Genomic DNA, 20094 nt, shown 5'->3' with positions numbered 1-20094 from the left:
TCTCTCTTGTATAGATACATCTAAAAAGATACGTTTTCGATCAACTCCTTAGCAAGCTAGTCGATTGGCCCATCAAATGGTCCAAAAACCATGCTCTCAAGAAATATAAATCACGTCTGAGCCAGTCCAATTGACCGCTTGGCCTAGCCAGTCGACCGTCTCTACTTTCAAGTGACATATATAAACAAGTATATTAAGTTGTGGGTTCAATATTTTGTCAGAAACAAAAAAAAAATATGGAGAAAACAAAACCACATAAGATGGTTTGAATAAAAATCGATTCCATTAGTAATGAAGATTCGGAATATCACACATTGATCAATCAAAGATGGACGTCTCTCTATTTATAGAGGAATTATGCCTCCTAAACATACCTGTCCTAAGAGGTACAACTTAGGACACTGTGCAAAAGAGTCCAACAGAAGTGTCTCTAGTGTATAGATACATCTAAAAAGATATGTTTGCGATCAACTGCTTAGCAAGTTGGCTAACTGGCCCATCAAATGGTCCGAAAATCATGCTCTCAAGAAGTACCAATCGAGTCCCCATGATCCAGTTGACCGCTTGGCCTAGCCAGTCGACTGTCCTTATTTTCAAGTGACATAAACAAGTATGTTAGGCTGTGGGTTCAATCTTTATGGGAAATAAAAAGAACATGGAGAAAACAAAACCTTGTAAGATGATATTTTGAATCCTTGTTTTAAAATCATTTAAAATATAACAAAACCTTCTCTTAATAACATGGTGAATCGATTTATGTGAACCGACCTCCAAAATAAAGCAGTCTCGTAGACATTTTTAAGTAATCATTGCACTCACTTATCAAGTCTCATTGAGACACTTCAAAGTTGTATTCAAATTAAAAGAAAAGTTGTCAAAACATGATCAGCAAAACATTCAAGAAATTGAGACAAAGAAGATGGTCAAATGTATCCAAGCCATAAACTACATAACCACATAAGGGAGGGCAAATTTAAAACCTCGAAAAGATTAGGTGCCCCTATTTATAGAGGTAAAGTACCCTCAGACAAAGTGTCATGTCTCTTTTATGAGGTACCCATGTACATAAAGACACATCAAATACGTGTCTATAACATATATGCACATCTCCAAGTATAAATACAAAAGCTGTGTTCTAATCGAAAAGAAGGATGGATCAGACACATACTATGTTCCCCTTTGATCACAGATCTGGTTCTTCTCCAGCTGTGACGGGAGCTGAAGGATCCAGCACTCGAAAACCAGCCCACCCCTGTTTTTGCTGTCGTTTTGCGATGCTGGACCCTCCAGCTCCTACCACAATATGGTTTCCTAGTGACGTGTTTGGCCGTGGAGAGGTGGGACTTGGATCTTATCCAGCCGTGGGTGCAGCACCGCTAAACGATGGAAAAAACAGGGCTAAGATAGTCATTTCACAGGTAGGTCCCATCTAGGCCCCACATGTGAAATGACCACCCTCCCCCTGTATTTAGGGTGGTTTTTGGTGCTGCACAGTGCAGCTCCCGCCACAGCTGCACAAGATCCGTCCAAGAAACGAGAAAGCGTGGCGTTACTGTTGTTAGGTGGGTCCCTTGACTTGGAAACGTGTCAAGTCTTTTGGGTGGGTCCCTTATCTATGTTCCCCTCTGATCGTAACTTGAAGTGAAGTGAAGTGAAGTGAAGCGAAGCTTAGGGGGAAGCATCCACAGTGCTGGCTTTGCAGTTAAGAACGTTGGAGCTCAAGAGAAGGGCAGAAGCTGCTTCACTTGTTCCGAGAAAGCTCAAAAGACTCATTCTCCAAGGTTTTCCCGAGAATCAGACTTCTTTTTTCGATTTCCATGATTGCGATAAGCATATTCTCCGATTTTGTTTCGATTTCCAGAAAGGTTTTTTATACGGTAAACACCCGACGCTTCTCTTCTCTGTATTAGGACAACGCTTTTCATTTGCAAATGAGCTCTGCAGCATTCAGTTCGATTTCGCTCGTTTCAGGATGCTTTCGGAAGGTCCGTATAATGCAATTTAGTTGTGGCAAAAGTTAGATAATCTTCTCCCCCGGTCCTTCTTTTGGTTGGGTTTCTTTCAGCTTCACATCTCCAGGCAAGTTATTCTTTTGAGAAACAAAATTGTTTCAAGTTTTCTTACTGTGAGAATTCCTCTTAATGGAAGGACGAAACGAAGATTAGAAATCGAGATGGAAGGAGGCTTTATATCGAATGTTCTGTGGCTTCATCCCCGCAGAGCTTGCAGTTTGCAAAGACAAAATCGCAGAAATCCGAGGAGATGGTTCGCATTGGCGTTCTTGGAGCCAGTGGGTATACCGGCTCAGAGGTAGCCTCTTCCATTTTCCTCCTCCATACCAGTGGTATTATTTTGATTTTTTTTTAATGATCAACGTTTGGCTGCCTCGTTATCTTTGTACGAGATGACTAATGGGGGGATAATAAAAAAAAATAAAAATAATCCAGTTTAATGTGACTGATTACCAAAAGGAAATATACAATGTGTTCTTATGTATCTCTAGGTGCTCTTTTTTCTAATTTTTTTTTAATCTCTTTCATTGATATCTTATTTGGCAGATTGTTCGACTCCTAGCAACTCATCCAAACTTTGGGATCACACTGATGACTGCTGATAGAAAAGCGGGTCAATCAATAGGATCAGTATTTCCTCATTTAGCCACTCAAGTATGAATCTTTAGAAATTTAGGGATTCTCTTGTGTTTTTCAGATTGAATGTGGACTTCTCTGCAAGCTTTATATTAAAAAAAATATATAGTTCTATGAGTGACTTATAGTATCTTACTCTTCCTATTATATGCTTTACTAGCAGCAAATATTATATAAATTTTATGAAATATGAATTGTTTGATTCCTTTTGTTCAAAGTTTCAAGTTCTTGATTAGGTTTTGATCGGCCTGACGACTAACCAATGCCATTTATTTTCATAGCTGATTTCCAACCAGGATGAGATAACGCTTCTTGATAATTTTTATGTATCGAGTGCTCAGACAAAGAGAAAGCAATAGTATGAAGAGAAGAAGGAAGATGTAAGACAGAAACATACTGAGCAATAGCATAAGTAATAGGAGACTTTTGGGTGCATGAACGAGTAACTTTGTGAAGGGAAACCAGTAAATTAGAGTACTGAGGAGGATCTAAAGGTAAAGAATCCAATTGTAGAGAGAACAAGAGAGGAGTGGTTATAACTGTCAAAGACTGCTTCGGACGACGCTTGTAAACCTGTAATGGCATGGATCATGATGGAGCAGGAGGATTGTTCAACGGAAGTAAAGCAAGTATGGGAGTAGTAGTAAATTCAGATCCCAAGTCATGTCCCTCAGTAGAAAATTGGTTCAAAAAATGTGACATCGGCAATAGTAAAATACTAACAAGTAATAGGATCATAACACCGATAAACTTTTTGGGTATAAGAATACTCAAGAAAAACACATTTAATAGCACGAGGAGACAATTTATCAAGGCCAGGTTGGTAGTTATGAACAAAAAAAGTGCAACCAAACGCTTGAGGTGGTAATTTAAACAAAGAGGAATTAGGAAATAAAACAGAAAAGGGGACTGATTGTGGAAAACCAAGAAAGGCATACAATTGATAAGATAACAAGCTGTTTGTAGTAAAATCAAAGAAGAAGCAACCAGTACATGTGCATAACAATGGAAGAGAATAGAAGAAGAATGGAGAGGAGAAAGAGCTAACGGATTGGAATTGAATAAACCCCAATTGGTAGCTGTAGGGTCTTATTATAATAAAATGGTAAAGAAATTACAAAAATACCGTTACAACTACTGTAGCATACGTAAAATGCTATAAGAAAATATATATACCAAGAATGTCCCTGCGGTATTTTTAACCCTCCTCCTCAAGCTGGAGAATAAACATCACCCATACCTAGCTTGGAACATCCTTCAAGAAAAGCAGGCTGAAACAACGCCTTGGTGAACATATCACCAAGCTGACTCCCACAACCAACAAACGATGCAGCAATCAACAGCATCCCTCACAAAATGGCAGTTAACCTCGATTTGCTTAGTGCATTCATTAAAAACAGGATTACTGGCAATATTGATGGCCTTCTGGCTATCACAAAACATTTCAACAGACTTGGCAATAGGAAACCCAAGCTCTTGAAGAAAGACTTCAACCACATTAAGTTGTAGGATAAGCCATAACTCTATACTCAGCTTTAACACTAGACCTTTTATTAGGTCTGTATATAAGACCCTTTTTTGGAGCAGCTTTAAGATATCACAAATTCAACAAGCTGCCTCCCAATAAGTCCATTTAGGCGTCTCCATAAACTGACATGTAATCCTTACTGCAAAAGAAATTTTGTCTTGGTCACAGTAAGATAATTTAGTTTACCAACCAGCCTCCTGTAATGATGTTATCTGTCAACTCCTCACCATCATTTACCCCAAACTTATGATGTGGATCCATAGGTGTATCACAAGTTTGGACGCTAACATTCCAATCTCAAACAGAAGATCAAGCACATACTTCCTCTGAGAGGGACTAATGCCTTTACTACTTCTCACAACCTCAATTCCAAGAAAACACGTGAGGGCACCCAAATCTTTCATCTGAAAAAGCATTTAGAGCATTCTATGTTTTTGCTTTTGTAGTGGCGGGAGCCTCGTGCAGTGGGTACCCCCTTTATTGTGGTGTCCATTCTTTTTTATCTGCCTTTACCCTGTAGTGAACCCGACTCCCTCCAACTAAACCAATCCTTTGAAGCAAACATGGACCTTAGACCAACCATCTTCGCCTTAAAGCTCTTCAATGCAATGTAGATGGTGGTAAATCGAGTAATGTTAGGCCTCACCAAATCTCCACTACACTTCTCCCTCATCATTTATAAAGTGTATCTATGATTGTAGACAAGTTTGGACACTTGTCTTGCCCACTCGACTACACCCGCTACCATGGATCTCTTCCCCATGTCCTTAAGCATGGATTGGTTACGGTGTGTGACATATAAATAATTGAAGTCAACCACCAAGTATTTATCCTATTTTTTTCCAAAAATAATTTTTTGGGAAAAGTTTTATACCTCCAATTTTGAATTTTGTACAAATTCTCCAACAACGCAGAAATCGTTGCTTCCACTGCGTTCCTCTACTATCCAAGTACTTGTTCCAACCTTGTGCAGCAGTGATTTGATCAAGGAATCTCAAAACCAGGTTTTTCCTCCTGTGGCAAAACCTATCGAAATGAACAAAATATAATATACCAAAATCTCGGCAAAATACCGAAATTTTGGTCGAAACCTTGACAAATATATGTTATTGCAGCTAACGGAACCGAAATATTTCACGAAGCTTCATGAAATTTGGCAAAACTCCGTACCATGAATACATCTCAAAATTAATCCCATCCATAAAGAAAAGGTAATTATGATTTACACCAAAAGCAAGGCTTCCCTACTGTTGCATATATTTGATGAGACATTTAATTTTTAGAGAGCATTATTATCTACTTCCCTGATTTGCAAATCAGTTGCCCCATTAACTGTTGTCTGAAATATTTTTTTTTTTTGTAATAACATTTCTTTTCATGGCAATTTTCTGAAACTTTATGAAGAAATATGATGCTTGAGCACCTGTTCCTTTGTAGAACTTGCCAGATATGGTTGCTATCAAGGATGCAGACTTTTCTAATGTAGATGCTGTGTTTTGCTGTTTGCCACATGGAACGACACAGGTTTTTCCACTTTCTTTCTATTGTTTACCCAGTCTTGCAGCATTTAATCATCTATGATGGCATATGAAACATAAAGAGGATTGGTACAAATTTCTGAAACTTCTCAATCAAAAGGCAAAACAACTTGATTCTGACACAAAGAATGCTGATTACTGGTTGCAGGAAATAATCAAAGACCTTCCCAAGCAGCTAATGATTATTGATCTTTCTGCAGTATGCTCTGGGTGCAATTAGTACATTGTCACTTTCATGGCAACATTAGATTTATTTTTATTTTGTCTTGTAAATTTAAAGTGCTGGCGATAGAAAGTAATATGGGATGATTCTGCAGGATTTCCGACTTCAGAATATTGATGAATATGAAGAATGGTACGGTCAGCCTCACAGAGCACCTGAGTTGCAGGTGAACTTTATTTTTTCCAGCCCTACATTCTCTCTTATCTCTGATATCTCTGATTTTTCTGGTTGCCTATCTTCTGTTGTCCTTTTTTTCCCTTCTTTTTCTGAAATAATATAAACAAGTATCTTGTTACAAAAGAGAAAGAGAGCTGTATATTAAAATTGAAAATTGCTGCAATATCTTCTTATATAATCAATGATATTCTTCTTTTCTGACTAATTGCAATTCTTTCTTTTTGTTTATTTTAAGATTAGCAATGGAAATATATTTTTCTTTTTATGTTGGATAATAATGATGATAATCATGGATTTAGGGACCGGGAAAGGATTGGCCTTATCATTTGAGTCGTATCAGACTATCACGATTGACTGGGATCAATACCAAGTTGATGCGGCAATCCTCCAGAACTCGGTTGTAGCAGGCCTGCATAATCCCTGTTATGCCCAAACTCAGCTGATACAGGTGAGTTTCAGCCAAGTTGACTGGGGATTGGCAGTGGGTGATCTGAGCCCCGAGTCCAAGTACTAAATCCTTGACAATAATAGAACACAGGAAGAAAGGGAATGAGATGCATGCACCCTCCATAATCAGACGGGTAAGAGAAGCTTAAAATTATACCTAAAAGAAATATTTTTTTTTTTTTAAAAAGCTTAAAAAATTATCAATCTGCTCAATCCCATATTCCCATATTAAATCCAAATGCTGCACAAATAAATCAAGGGACACACTGAAAAGCCACTAACCAACCTTTTTACAGAAACATTGCTCTCCTCATCAATCTGGACTGCTAGCAAAACACAATGATCAAATTATTCAACTATAATCGCTTCTCAGAGCATAGTTGTCAAGGCATCGCTTAGGTGTCCAGGCTCTTTCTTGGGTCCAAGGCAGCAGCACGCCTTATTGACACTTCATGAGTTTATGTTTATCTATGTTTATTGTTTTGTTTTTATTTTATGAATCTTGGTTCTCATATTAGGTCAATACTCAATACTATCATAATTATAGCATATTGCATTGATATGGCTTCTATGCTGCATGTAAGTATAATTATATAAGATTTCATTGCTATATTACATATAATCATATGTTGCACGCCTAGGGCACCTAGGTGGGTGCCTTGTTGCCTAAGCGCCTCTTCAATTCCTTGGGTCGTCTAGTCGCCATGACAACTATGCCTCAGACTACCAAAAGAAGAAAACAATATTTAAGCTGTGCTAGACTTCTCCCGTTCCCCTTCCTGTTGTTGTACTTCAATCACTTCTCAAGGCTCGGCTGGTCTTACCTCTAGGGCATATGAAAAGATAGACAATATCCTTGTTATTATATTATAACATAGATACCACTTTCCAGCTTTTTTTGTTTAGAGAGTTAGTAGTTGAAAAGACTAAAAACTAGTGACAGTTATTTTTAGTCTTTTCAAATACTAACTCTCTAAAAGAAAAATAGCAGAATCCAAAACCACTGGATAGTTATGAAATTGCTATTGGTGGCTTTGTAAATAATCTCTATCTCAACAAATTTTTTGTGATATCTAAACATATTTTTATTCTCAGGATTATGAGATAACAATTGCATAATGAACAATTATGTTAGTGCCAGATCATGAAGGAAACCCTTCTCACTGAAATAAAACATGATTCTTATTGGAAATTTTGTTCTTAAGTTAACTTGGGCTGTGATATCCTTTAAAAACTCTCCATTTCATGCTACATTTTCCCTGGTATGTATAATTGCATTATTGATTGCCAAAAACTGTGACATAATTTCTCTAACTAGCATAGTTGTCAAGATGTCGCATATGCAATGCTCTCGTCTAGGCAACAAGGCACCAAGACCTGGTGATCTAGTCCTCCACACAGTTGTCTTGGCGTCCAGGTGACTGAAGCATTGGAGAGGGCGTGGATGTCAAGGCAACACCAAGAAGGCGCATAGGTACCCAAGGGGGTCGTCCAGCAAGGGGTTCCTGGATGCCTAGACGACGCCTTGACAACTAATGCCTCCACATGTTATAAATTTCAATCATGTCTCATCTCTCCCCTTCTGTGTTTCTATATTCTCTCTTATTTTTATATGTTGAGCTATATATAACTTAAGGCACCTTGACACACTTGCTTTGGGCACCTTGGCCTCGCCTTGGCATCAAAGCAGCTGGTCGCTATTGTGGCTCATATCGGCAACATGATAACTATTCTAACTAGGGGAAATGGAAGAGGTCAACCTTTGTGATTTTGTTGCTCAACAATCATTAATTTGAGTTTTATTGACATCTTCTGGTCTCTGTTGTTATTTGGATCCAGAAAGAAGCTATTTATGGTTTGACAGAGGTTTCAAGGGAAGAGATTCAGAATGCACGGCTTGTGGCTAATCCTGGTTGTTATCCTACATCCATCCAACTTCCTCTCATTCCCTTGATAAAGGTGTGTATCTGAACTGTTATCTTTTGGAATTTATTTCTATAGGTACTTATGATCAGTACACATTTTTATTAAAGCTGCAGTTCTTGTGCATGTTTTTCTATATTTCTAATGAGGAACAAGCTTCCTTTTTAGATGCTTGTGTGGAGTTCTCAGTACTTAATCCAATGATTTTCCCACATATTTTTGTCATATACCTCTCAACATTAGTTACATGTTATGAGGGTAAAAGAGAGACTCTCTCTCTTATGAAATTACCTCTCTGCCCCCATGTACGAAACCGTTTTGTTGCCTCTCATCGGTGTGCTCCCTATGCCACTTGCTCAGAGAACCCTCTCCCATGTTATAAATAGTATACTAAACACATCTGAAGAACATTGATTCTCAATTTTAAGTCTGAGTTTCTGTCATGCTGTTTTACTTCTTTACTTCACTCAAATCTAACAGGGATATTACTGTTGAGATTCTGACACTAGGAGAAGTGATGAGGAAAGACATGCATAACTTAGGCCTTATATCAAGTATGACCTCTAACAGAGCTGATTGGATGGAGGGTAAGGATCCATGTAGCCGATCTCATTTAGTTGGGATAAGGCTGAGTTGTTTTTTTAGCCCCCCTCCCTTCTTTTGATAAGTCAAACATTTTATTCATAAAGAAGGGCTTCTAGTCTCTTCTAATCTCAACAGAAGGAACAAACCTTTTACATAAAATAACCTACATTACCATTAGAATTTCCTTTTTTGCTTTATATGCTACGCAATTAGAATTTCCTCTTTTGCTTTATACGCAACCCAATGCTGCTGGTTCCATGTGATTGTAAAGGTGTTATTGTTTCTTTCTAACCAAAGACTTTAGGCATGAAAAGCGGAAGCTGCTTCTCTTTCTATTGAAATTCTGGTCCTCCCAGTCCCACAATGATTGTGAAAGGGGTTTCACATCACCCAACTTTCCCCTCTCCCTTGAAAAGAACAAATCTGTACATTTAATTTGAAAAGGGCAATTAACTCTGAGGTGGGAGACTGATTCTCTAGAACCCAAGCACTGCAGGTGGACAATAGGTTAGTAGAAGCCTCCCAAAATCAAATAGACAATAGTAAGATGCTAATGTATAGCTGGTTTCCAGATATAAATTGAATACTGATTAAACTTTGGAAAGGGACTACTTTCCCTTCCAAAGCATTAGACCTAAGACTTAACTGAAAGGACACCTGATGACCTGAATATTGGCCCTATACTCTTCTATCCTGCTTTCCTTCAGAGATGACTCATCTTTCCTGTAGTGGCAGCTACTGAAACATCTTGTAGTCATTGAGATTACCATACAATGATGGAATCAAACACATAACTAATAAATACTTTCTTGAAGGACCTGAATGTATTCAGCTAGAGATGCTTCTTTTATCCCTAGCAATTGTAAAGATTTGAGTAACATTGGTTAAGAAAAATTATTAAATTTGAGAAAACACAGTTATGACTGGGAAACCAGACCTTGGGGTCTTTTCCCTGGTATGTCAGTGTTCTGAATGAAGAAGAATAATAAAAAACTAGGCTGGCAATGGGTATACATTTACCAATTTATCTGCCTTAGGAGGGTAAGAGTGAGATTTTGTTATCCTTTAGCGTATGGGGAGGGTAAAGGGGGCGTATTGATCTAGCTAAACCAGGAAGCTGAGGGTAATGGGTCCTTACTTCCCCATTTACCTGTTTACCCCTTCTAGTTAGTCGCAGTTAAGTTGATTTAGGAGTGTCTATTACTTGTACACATATTCATTTCTACTCAACTCAATCGAGCCTTATCCCAATTAAAAGGTCTGCTGCATATCTCCTGTTTTGCCTTCCAACTCTATTCAAAGCTATATACTTGTTGTCAACCCTAATCCATGCATGTCTTTTCCCCAAGGTTCTAAATCTCGGTTTTCGACCCTGGCCAAAACCGAGATTTGGTCGAACTGTCAAAACCTGTGGGCAAATCTCGACATGTCACGGGCTGGTCAAAACTGATCGAAACTTGGTATGAGTCAGAATCCACTCAAGGTTTCGTCTCGGTTTCTGTCGAAACAATGATTAAGAACTATGGTTTTCCCACTTCTTCCAAAGTGATTTTAGGCCTTCTTCTCCTTGCTCTTTTAGCCCCTCCAATCTTTACCATTTACTCCGCCTTACCAGTGCATTCGAAGGTCTTATATTGTATACATACATTTATATATACATATATTTATCTAATAGCCCATATACATTCGATCTAATCTACTCATGGCCAATTTCTATAATGAAAGAAAAAATTAATAATGCTTTACCACCGATAATTTTAGGTTGAAATGCCATTGATGATGCTTTGCTTTTCTTAACCTTTTATCCTCAGTAGTGAAAAATTTTACCCGTACCCTATAATGATGCAGAATTTCAGAAAGAAAAGAATATGGACCTATTTTGGATTTAATTCAGTTTCTTGGGTCAAACTGAAGCTATGGTTCAAGATTGGGTCAAGTTAGGCTTAATTTTAAATGTTCAATGATTATATGAGCCATGGGCTTAGTATTTTTGGGTTTACTATTGTAATGGGTCAATTCTATAAGCACAAGTATGAAGGATTTGAGGCCTATATGGGATTAAGTGGTTAGTTTCTATTTTGTAGTAATCTAGAAGCCTTCATTTTGTTTCTTTAGAACTCTCTTGTTTGTGCTTGAAGAGTTACTATTTTCTTATATTGTTGCAAGGTTATTAATAAAGGAGTTGGGGATCATACTATCCCACGATTTGAACAATTCATAAAGCTTACACTTGCTGATTTCTGCGAGATGCGTGATGTGAAGTGCTATTGTATGATGTAACAACAACCTTGGTGGGATGCCAAGAGGACTGGTGAGATGCTGGTCAATTTCTAGGTGGGATGCCTAGTCCATATCCTTTTCCTTTCTTATATCTTATATTTTCTTCTCCTTTTTTCTTTTCAAGGTCAGTTTCTGTTACTCTGATTCATGCGCATATCAGTTACTATTCTGTTTTGATCTTCTGAGTGTTATTTCTATCCTCTAACTTCTGTTGAGTTCTATTCAGTTCCACAGAACAGATTCTAGGGATGACAGTACCATCTTTCTCTCCCATCAATTCTACAATCTGTTGGCAGAACACTGCCTATACCTGACTCCTGCGGCAGCAACATAATTTGTTTAGAACTCTAATTTGCTGCTGGTTTCTATTTCCTATCTTGCTAATTCGTTTCTTTGGTTGCTAAGTCTAAACCCATGTTTCTATTTTGGTTTCACTTGCTATTCTATGGTTCTATTATTATTTTCTCAACTTCTCCATTAGTTTCTATTTAGTTAGCTCTCACTTACTATTTCTCAGTTCTGTTGCTAATCTCTGTAGTTACTTATTCTGAGAATTTGCTTCCAGCCACTTTCTATTTTGATGAATCATTTATATCTCTGAATCTAGCCATTGGATTAACTTCTAAATTTATGGAACCATTACTTATAGTCGTCAGACCCATCGACTCGGATTGGAACCAGATCTGATCATCCTTTATTGGGGTCTGGTATTTCTCTATTTTAGGGTTATTGTTGATCTGCGGTTCTAGATCTCATGTTGCTTTTCTAATCCTTGCCTTTGGGATAATTAGATAGAAATTAAATTGGTATTAGAGCCATGGCAGAACAAAGCTCTGATAACCCTGATTCTGTAGACATGCAAGACTCACATAAGCAGCTCACTGATTTGATCAAACAACTGCCTGGTTATAATTTAAAATATCTTTGATGGTTATTTGCCCTTGGATGCAGGCTAATCTTATAGAACTGACAAATATTATTATTGATTCAAAATCTGGTGTGAGTGGAGCAGGTGAGGACCATTATATTTCATCTCTCCCTCTTGCATCTTCAATGCTGGCATTATATGGCAGTTTTTTAGTTAGGTATTTCCTGCAGGACGTGGAGCTAAAGAATCCAATCTGTACACTGAAATAGCTGAAGGTATTCACTCATATGGCATTACAAGACATCGTCATGGTATGAATTTGTACTTCTAGGTATTTTCATTTTGCTTAGGATTTATGTACTTGATATCCCACAAGTCCTTTCTTCTTCTTCAAGTTGACCAAATCTGGAACAAGATTTGGAAGACGAAGGATAAAGCAGTTTCTCCCACCCTCTATGCTTACCTCACCAGCCACTCTGAGCATCTCCAAGAAAACTCCAATCATGATGATTTTAAGCAGTAGGTTAGTAGTCACACATGGGGTCTTGGAAGAATGCCACCGCTGGAGTACAAACAAGATAGAAAGTGGTGAAGGAAGAATTTAGAGGAGAGTTGAATACCATGGTCTAATCATGGGGTTTTGAGCCCTTTAACCACTGCATCTGCAGCACAGGAATATATTACTAGTGCCAGCCAAAGTTGCTGACAATAAGAACCTTTCTTAATTTTTTGACAGATGGAAATCTTAATTGGGGAAAGGGGGGGGGGGGGGAGTCTGTCAGCCATGGAATGCACAATCTGATAGTTGTGGACAGCAATTGCAGCAATGGTGATTGCAATTCCATCAGTTAATGGTAGAGAGATGGAAAAGGGTGAACATTGGCCATTGACGGAATGAGTAGTATATCGCTGGAGATGACTTCAATCTCAAATTAATGGGTCCATGGGAGAAATCGGTGGTTTAGATTAGATTGATTTCATGAAGAAAGGGGTCATTTTACCAAAATCCCTTAAGTTCAAGACAAACGACAGCAAATTCAGTCTAAAAAGTACCAGATGTTCCTAACTAATGCGAAACAGTGGGAGAAGTTAGCACTTCCATATACTAATAAATCTATCAAGAAAATCTGAAGTGGTACAGACAATATTGAAAAGATTATGGGTAGTATGGCCAGTAACTTTTTTTCTCTTTGAAAAGCATAACTAGTACATTTTTAAAAGGCAAAAGGGTATGTGAAAGAATTCTTTTTGAATAGTACACAAAATGCATTTACCAAAAAAAAAAAGAATAGTACACAAAATGCGAAGAAGTAATAAAAAATTAAAAAGAAAAAAAGAACACCAAATATCTAATTTTACAGTGTGTTTCATATGAAGTAAAAAGAAGGAACATAAGCTTTTACAGTGGGGGCCACTATTCTATGTCCATAATCTGTAAAATGATGTAGGAGAAGTAAAATATCTTTTATACTTTATTTTACTTCCAGGCATTTAATGTCAAAACGAATGAAACCTATTGTAAAAAGAAAGAATAACATTGGTTGCTGGAATTTTTCTTCATTTTCAGTTTCGGAAATTGAGCAAGGACTCTCTAATGCTTCACGTTCAAAAATAACAGTCAGCTTCACTCCTCACCTAATGCCAATGGTGACAATTCTACTGCACTTTGTGATATATTTGAAGTATTATAGTCATTGCTTAACATCGTCAAGAAAACAGCTTAAAACTGTTTAACTTCTGGATGTTCCATAGAGCCGAGGGATGCAGTCAACAATTTATGTTGAAATGGTTCCTGGAGTGTCAGTTGATGATCTCTACCAACAATTGAAGATCTGTTTTGAGGTATATCTTCCCAACTATTTCTTACTTTACGAAGTCTCACTAGGAAACTCCAGAATTGTTAATACTTTTGAAACTTTTTTTTTTTTGGGTAAGCATACTTTTGAAACTTTAGAATGGAAAATTCTGTAAGTGGATCTTAGCCACGCAAGGAGTTGTCTGTCCTAGGCTATATTCTGGGAATAGTTTTCCTTTGTGAGATTGACCTTTATGGTTTCCCTCTGTTTCCTTTGTTTTTTCCTCAGTTTCCTTGTGGGGTTCTTCCCTTTTGGTTGAGGCTTCTTTGCCTTAGCCTTCGTGTTATTGTTTTACTTTTATGATTATTTGTACTCCCCCCCACCCCCACCCCCCAAAAAAAGGAAAAAATAATTCTGTAAATGGATTATTTTGTCACAATGTGTGGACTGGAAGAAGCTACACCAACTTGCCTGTACATATGAGATACAGGTTCAAGTATCGGAGCCCATTATCCTAATCTGGAAGATCTTCTTGGCCAAGAATTTTCTCCTTGACAACCATCCACTCCATTTTCTTGTCCTAGAGATGCTGCTCTTTTTTAACTCTTATTCCAAAGCTATGCAATGGATAACCTCTGGCTAAGATTCTGTAGGTGGTCCCTAGTTTTAAATATAATTGACCTACTCCTGGTGTGCCGCTTGTATCACTTTTACACACATATAATGAGAATAGGTTCTTATCGTCTCAAATCTCAAGTTTTATCCGTTATTCGATGTTTCTTCCAGCTTGCTTTCTTGTTCAAAAGAGGCAACTAAATACTAGCTTCTTTATTGCTATTTTCTTTCTCTCTTTTCTTTTTACTTTTAATTCCCTTCCACCATTCCTTAAGTCCCATAGGTTTGATCTGATCTTGTAGAAACTGACCATTTTCTCATCAAGCGAAGGGTACAAAATAAATCAGATTGATTTTTCGATAAAAAATACTATGTAAAATCTTTGCTTCTCTCCTCTTCCTTCATCCCTATCCCATAGGTACAGAGTTTGAATCAATAGAGAACCCTTTCTTCTTTATCAATCGATATTATTATGTTACAATTTTCTCCTTATACCTCTCAAGGAAAATCCCAAACTGGACGAGTTAGTTTGAGCTTATCGATGCAGTTATGCGCTCTTTGAATAAGAATCCATTTTCTGAAAGATCCTGGCTTTCATGCTTTGAGGCAACTAAATACTAGCCAAAATTATTTGAAATCTCTCTGAATTAATCCAAGTGAATTTCATTTGTGGGGTAATGAGTCATAGAGGACATTTTGAATGTAACCCGGATGATTTACCCTAGGGCATGTACATGCTTATATTTTTGGTTGAAAATCCTGGAAGCTGGCACTCCTAGCAATTCTTATCTAATTCTAGTTTTGGCTTGAATCACGGTTTGTTTTTTCTTTTTCTTTTTTTTTTTTTTTTTTGGGGGGGGGGGGGAGATGGCATGCACTGAGGATTGATTGGATTCGGATTTTCTTGTGTCCCAGGATGAAGAGTTAGTTATTTTGTTAGAGAAAGGAACTGTTCCTCACACTCAAAATGCTCGAGGATCTAACTACTGCTTCATGAATGTCTTTCAAGATCGAATTCCTGGGAGAGCAATAATAATATCTGTTGTATGTTGAACTCCTGCATATTTCTGTTTTAATTTCTTTCAAGTTCTAGTGACATGGAAATGAGGATATCCTGAGCTAGTGCGATGTCATTCTAAGGTTTAACTTTAACAACATGGCTGCAGATTGATAATCTAGTAAAGGGAGCTTCTGGTCAAGCTGTACAGAACCTGAATTTGATGATGGGGATTCCTGAGAATACTGGGCTCCTTTACCAGCCTTTGTTTCCTTAGCATGTCCATTGATCTCTTAAAGCAGGTAGGCATGCTGCATGCAGTGTTTCCTCAAACCATTTTTGTTAATGTGTAAATTCTAATTATCTATCAGGAGACTGCTTTCTTGGTTTCTGGTGAATGAATGAGCATGCTATGATACGTTGACCTATATAAGTGGCATAAACAAACCAATGTGGTACCACCATTTGATAGTGGTATCTTGACAAAAAATTTCTTGCCATAAAAAACTTTTGACCGACCAATAATCTATTGCATTCTTGTGATGCCTTGATGTTCAAATGAACAGTATTTTTTGTTTCTGGGTAAAAATTCAAATGAACAGTAACGGTTGAAGGTCTGGGGAGTTCTTGAAAGTTTGATTACCATGATAAGATGTAGCATTGAAGATGCCTAGGCATAGATGTTGACATTTATGCAATTTCTGGTTCCCATATACTTATTAGTTTATCTTCTTTGTTTCAGGTCTGTGAAATGTCAGATTTGCTGCTGAGAACAATAAACTATGGCATGGCGTTACAATGTGTTACTTTGTATGCTGCAGCTGGTTGGTGACTTGACCTAGGTATCTCAATCTAGGGCCCAAATAAGGGTGAATAAGATGCATTGGTTAGGTCCGGGCATCTTTGTTGTACTGTTGTTTGCCGTCCTAACAATTTAAGGTTCTACAAATGAAAATATCCCCATAATTTAATAAATCTTGTCCTAAATAGAACTAAATTGGACTCGATTAAATCCCCACCTTAAATCCACTGATCCTTCTTGCTTATGGTCTCCCACTTAAAAAGCCAGGAAGTAACGTTTCTTGTTGAGATACATTTCCCTAAACTCACCTTGCTTTCTTTCTACAGAGGATTCACATACTTTTTAGGGGAAAACAACGCTGCCCAGCAACACCTCCTAAACCATCTCACATGGGGCAGTGAAATGACCGGCCCTGTGCTGGCTCAGGGGTCACGCAGCATGGCAGCAAACCCCTACCCTACTTTTTAAATGATCTGATCGATGTTATGCATATGGTTTCTGTAAAATGGGTCTACAGCAGTATCAGGATGGGGGAAATATGGGGACTGGATTTAATATGGCAAAATTAGTGTGTTGTAGATGTTTACGTAGAGAATACAGGTACTTTCCTTGCATTTTCAGGTATCTAGTACAGTGCATTTGTGGCTAGCAAGGCCAATTCTTTATTATTGTATTAAGGTTTTCTTTTTTCCTTTAATGGTTTGTATTAGCTACATGTGAAACTTTAGAGTATTTCAAACAAAGGGAGAATGTTCTCTGTGCCGGGGCGAAGGCTGTGCCCAAACACATGGGGGTGGGTGCAATGACCACCCTGCCCCCCTGAGTGGCAGGCCCATGTGTCTGTGCGCAGCCTGCGCTTCGGCACAGAGAACATAAGCCCTTCAAACAATTACTTGCTCATGCATTGGCATGGATCTGTATTGGTAATTTGGATTGACCCTCTTGGTAGTCTTGGATTTCTAAAGCATCATTATGCTATGTGATCAACTCTGGGATAAATTTTGGCATATTAATAAAGGGCCTTGAGGTTTACCCGTCCATAAAACTTAGGCCCTCAAGTAGTTTTTCACGTGGCAGATAATTGACCTGCATACGAAGACTTCCATAGGTTGGCTGTGTAGGAAACCATCGTTCATAAACGTGCCAACAAAAGTTTATGAAAAGCCATCGCTAGATTGAATTAATCCACTTGAACCTTCCAAAGTCAAGTAAAGGGTTCCGCTTTGCAAATTCTATCTTATTCTATAAAAAAAACTGATGACTTCTTTTTTGTTGAATAGATGTGTTCAATAGTATACCTTAAAACAAGTGGAGATTTAGGGTAATACTTTCTGGTCTAGTGTGCATCATGTAATAAATTATCTCTTGATTCCTGCATATTACATGTATCAATATACTATAATATACATGAGGGAGTAAGAATGCCACCTAGTTGTGCCAGACACGCCGCCCCTGCGCCCTGACACAGGAGTGTGTGAAATGACCACCACACCTCTGGTCATATCTGGGTTCTATGGGGTGCAGTGGTCATTTCACACACCTGTGTCGGGGTACAACGGCGGCGTGCGCTGCATGACCAGGTGGCATTCTCTTTCCCTATACGTAATAAAGCATGTATTAAGCTCTTAAATAGCTTAGTAAGTTCTATACATTATTACCGTACTCTATTTTACCTAGTATTTAACAATTAAGCTTGTTTACCCAAAAAAAAAAATTAAGCTTATGATCAAGCTGACCTGAGCATTGCTTTGACTTAGTTAAGTGAGTAACCTGAGTCTAAATAGGGCTTAGATCCAACTCAAGCTTGACCTATCTAAAATGAGCATTTTTTTTTATCAGGGAAAAGATTTTAAAGAAGAAAAGGGGGGGGGCTAAAAAGGAAGAAGCTTAGGAACCCTATTTTTAACAAGTGACAAACTCAAACTTTTTTTTTTTTGGTAGAAAGTGACAAACTCAAACTATTGAATCAGAAAAGGAAATCTTACATTGATCACGTGTCAAATTTCGGGTCCTAACTCAATTTGATAACCCACCATGTTTTGTGTAATATCCATCGTCTCTCCGACGGTCCAAACTCATCCAATCACTTTTGTAGATTATTTTATTTTAACACACATGACAGCAGGATTTCTTTGGTATTAAAATTGATTTAGTAGGAAAGACTGGCGCAACCTTCAAGTGAGATTTGGTCCCCAATCAAACTTGCCATGTAAAAAATAATACACACATGCCAGGCAACCCTAGCCACTCCAAGTGAAATTTGGTCCCCAACCAAACTGCCATGTAGAGGCAACCCAAGCTGCATCATCAACCTTCCCCACAAACAACCCCCCCCCCCACCCCTCAAAAAAAAAATTGGAAGAATCAATGTTGCAAAAGCAGAAACTGAGAATTCAATGGGCAAAACTAGATTACTTTTTATCAGCCCTATATAGCTATGTTCTTCTGCTCTATATAGCTATGTACTTCAAGCGTTCTTCTGGTTATTGATGACCAATTTTCTCTGATTCAGCAGCAACAGTATATGCCAACCCAAACTCCCCCACCCACCCCCAAGTAAAAGATGATCTTGATTCATGATATGAATTGATTATTAATGAGACAGAGAAAAAAAAAAGACTCACGTGTATGGGAAAGAATCAAACAGTGAAATACATGGATCAATATATATGTACATTACATTATCTTACAGAATATAATACAGAGGATTGTTAAAGAATACTAACAATTACTTTTGACTTATGGCTCATCAGGCAACTGAGGCCAGCCAATAGGATTACTAACAACAAACAACTCAGGCCAATCTAAAGCTTCAATCTGTCATTCCAGGTGAAAAACCTGGCATATTGACATTGCCTGGATTTAACGACTTATAGCAGAAAGAAATGAAGTCTGTGATCCCCTTCTTGAATTGGGCGACGATTGTGACTTGAGCTCAGACAATCGGATCTTTTCGCCACTTATTCTACTCTGCATAAGTATCAGATCCTTTTTCAATGTTCCTAGGCCTATGTACTCTAAAATAATCAACAAGAAGATGAAATAGATCTCTCCATACCTTAAACTTCAAATCGTCCAATTCTGTCTCCAATGCAGTTATTTTACCTTTCAGTTGACAGAGTGCCTCTTCTGCTGCAGGGAGACTTACATCAGATACAGGTCTTGTTATTCCAGCAGCCTGCAATTGCAGTTAAAGTAGTTAATATTGTAAATACTTGCATAAGGAATATAAGAAATTTAAACAGCATCAAGATTTGCACTGACCTTTAAAATACTGGTGCATAAACCCACTAGCTTCTCTGCTAATTGGAGCCTCTCTTCTTCATTTTCCTGTCATGTATTTATCTGGACCGTTAGGCCAACTCTCACCACAGATCGAACTAACCATCCTCTTTAGTACTACCACCAGTTGTTCAGGCCAAGGACCACAAAGATATGTCTCCTCAGTGAATACTAACCTTTAGTTTGTCATTTAGTCGTTGCTCCTCATCAAAACCAATAAAAGGGTTCCTCCCATTAGAAGCACGATAGCGAGCAAGCTCTTCCCTAACACGTGATAGGATATTCTCTGTTCGCCTCAACTTAGCACTTAAATCATCGTTTTGAATTTTCAACAAATTATTCTCTTCCTGCATTGAGTGAATCAGCTTCACATTAATTTGGAAAA

At 38.0% G+C, this 20094-nt stretch overlaps 2 protein-coding genes across 11 annotated transcripts in view; one reads left to right on the top strand and one right to left on the bottom strand.

Moving 5' to 3' along the window:
* Nucleotides 1–1922: 1922 nt before the first annotated feature.
* Nucleotides 1923–19429, top strand: LOC122660386 (probable N-acetyl-gamma-glutamyl-phosphate reductase, chloroplastic). Of its 3 annotated transcripts, none has more exons than XM_043855678.1 (14): nt 1923–1985; nt 2149–2310; nt 2559–2666; nt 5614–5700; nt 5863–5913; nt 6032–6103; nt 8401–8520; nt 12301–12361; nt 12448–12528; nt 13785–13864; nt 13970–14059; nt 15544–15672; nt 15795–15905; nt 19413–19429. In XM_043855678.1, the coding sequence occupies exons 1-13, from the start codon at nt 1932–1934 to the stop codon at nt 15900–15902; spliced, it is 1203 nt and encodes a 400-aa protein (XP_043711613.1). In that variant the 5' UTR covers nt 1923–1931; the 3' UTR covers nt 15903–15905; nt 19413–19429. The 3 variants fall into 3 exon arrangements, with proteins under 3 accessions (XP_043711613.1, XP_043711612.1, XP_043711611.1); XM_043855677.1 differs by lacking the exon at nt 19413–19429 and adding an exon at nt 16368–16643 and having other exon boundaries at nt 15795–15923; XM_043855676.1 differs by lacking the exon at nt 19413–19429 and adding an exon at nt 16368–16423 and having other exon boundaries at nt 15795–15927.
* Nucleotides 19240–20094, bottom strand: part of LOC122660385 (kinesin-like protein KIN-12D) — a 21682-nt gene continuing 20827 nt past the window's right edge. For 6 of the 8 annotated variants that reach the window (XM_043855666.1, XM_043855669.1, XM_043855668.1 and 3 more), the window contains 4 exons: nt 19886–20056; nt 19692–19757; nt 19486–19605; nt 19240–19397 (listed from right to left, as the gene is read on the bottom strand). In XM_043855666.1, the coding sequence (XP_043711601.1) occupies nt 19290–19397; nt 19486–19605; nt 19692–19757; nt 19886–20056 (465 nt within the window). In that variant the 3' untranslated portion in view covers nt 19240–19289. Of the gene's footprint in view, nt 19398–19485; nt 19606–19691; nt 19773–19885; nt 20057–20094 lie in introns of those variants that run through there. The other 2 variants (XM_043855670.1, XR_006332672.1) reach the window with 2 other exon arrangements.

This window comes from Telopea speciosissima, chromosome 4, assembly GCF_018873765.1.
Source record: "Telopea speciosissima isolate NSW1024214 ecotype Mountain lineage chromosome 4, Tspe_v1, whole genome shotgun sequence".
NCBI lineage: Eukaryota > Viridiplantae > Streptophyta > Magnoliopsida > Proteales > Proteaceae > Telopea > Telopea speciosissima.
The sequence above is the reverse complement of the archived record's forward strand: the minus strand, read 5'-3'. Positions and strand labels throughout refer to the sequence as shown.

What these genes read in the sequence shown, in the direction of transcription:
- LOC122660386 (XM_043855678.1), top strand. Translation starts at nt 1,932, where the DNA reads ATGAGCTCTGCAGCATTCAGTTCGATTTCGCTCGTTTCAGGATGCTTT. An exon ending in CATTACAAGACATCGTCATG is followed by an intron (nt 12,529 to 13,784) that starts GTATGAATTTGT and finishes CTTCATTTTCAG; the next exon opens with TTTCGGAAATTGAGCAAGGA. An exon ending in CTCCTCACCTAATGCCAATG is followed by an intron (nt 13,865 to 13,969) that starts GTGACAATTCTA and finishes GATGTTCCATAG; the next exon opens with AGCCGAGGGATGCAGTCAAC.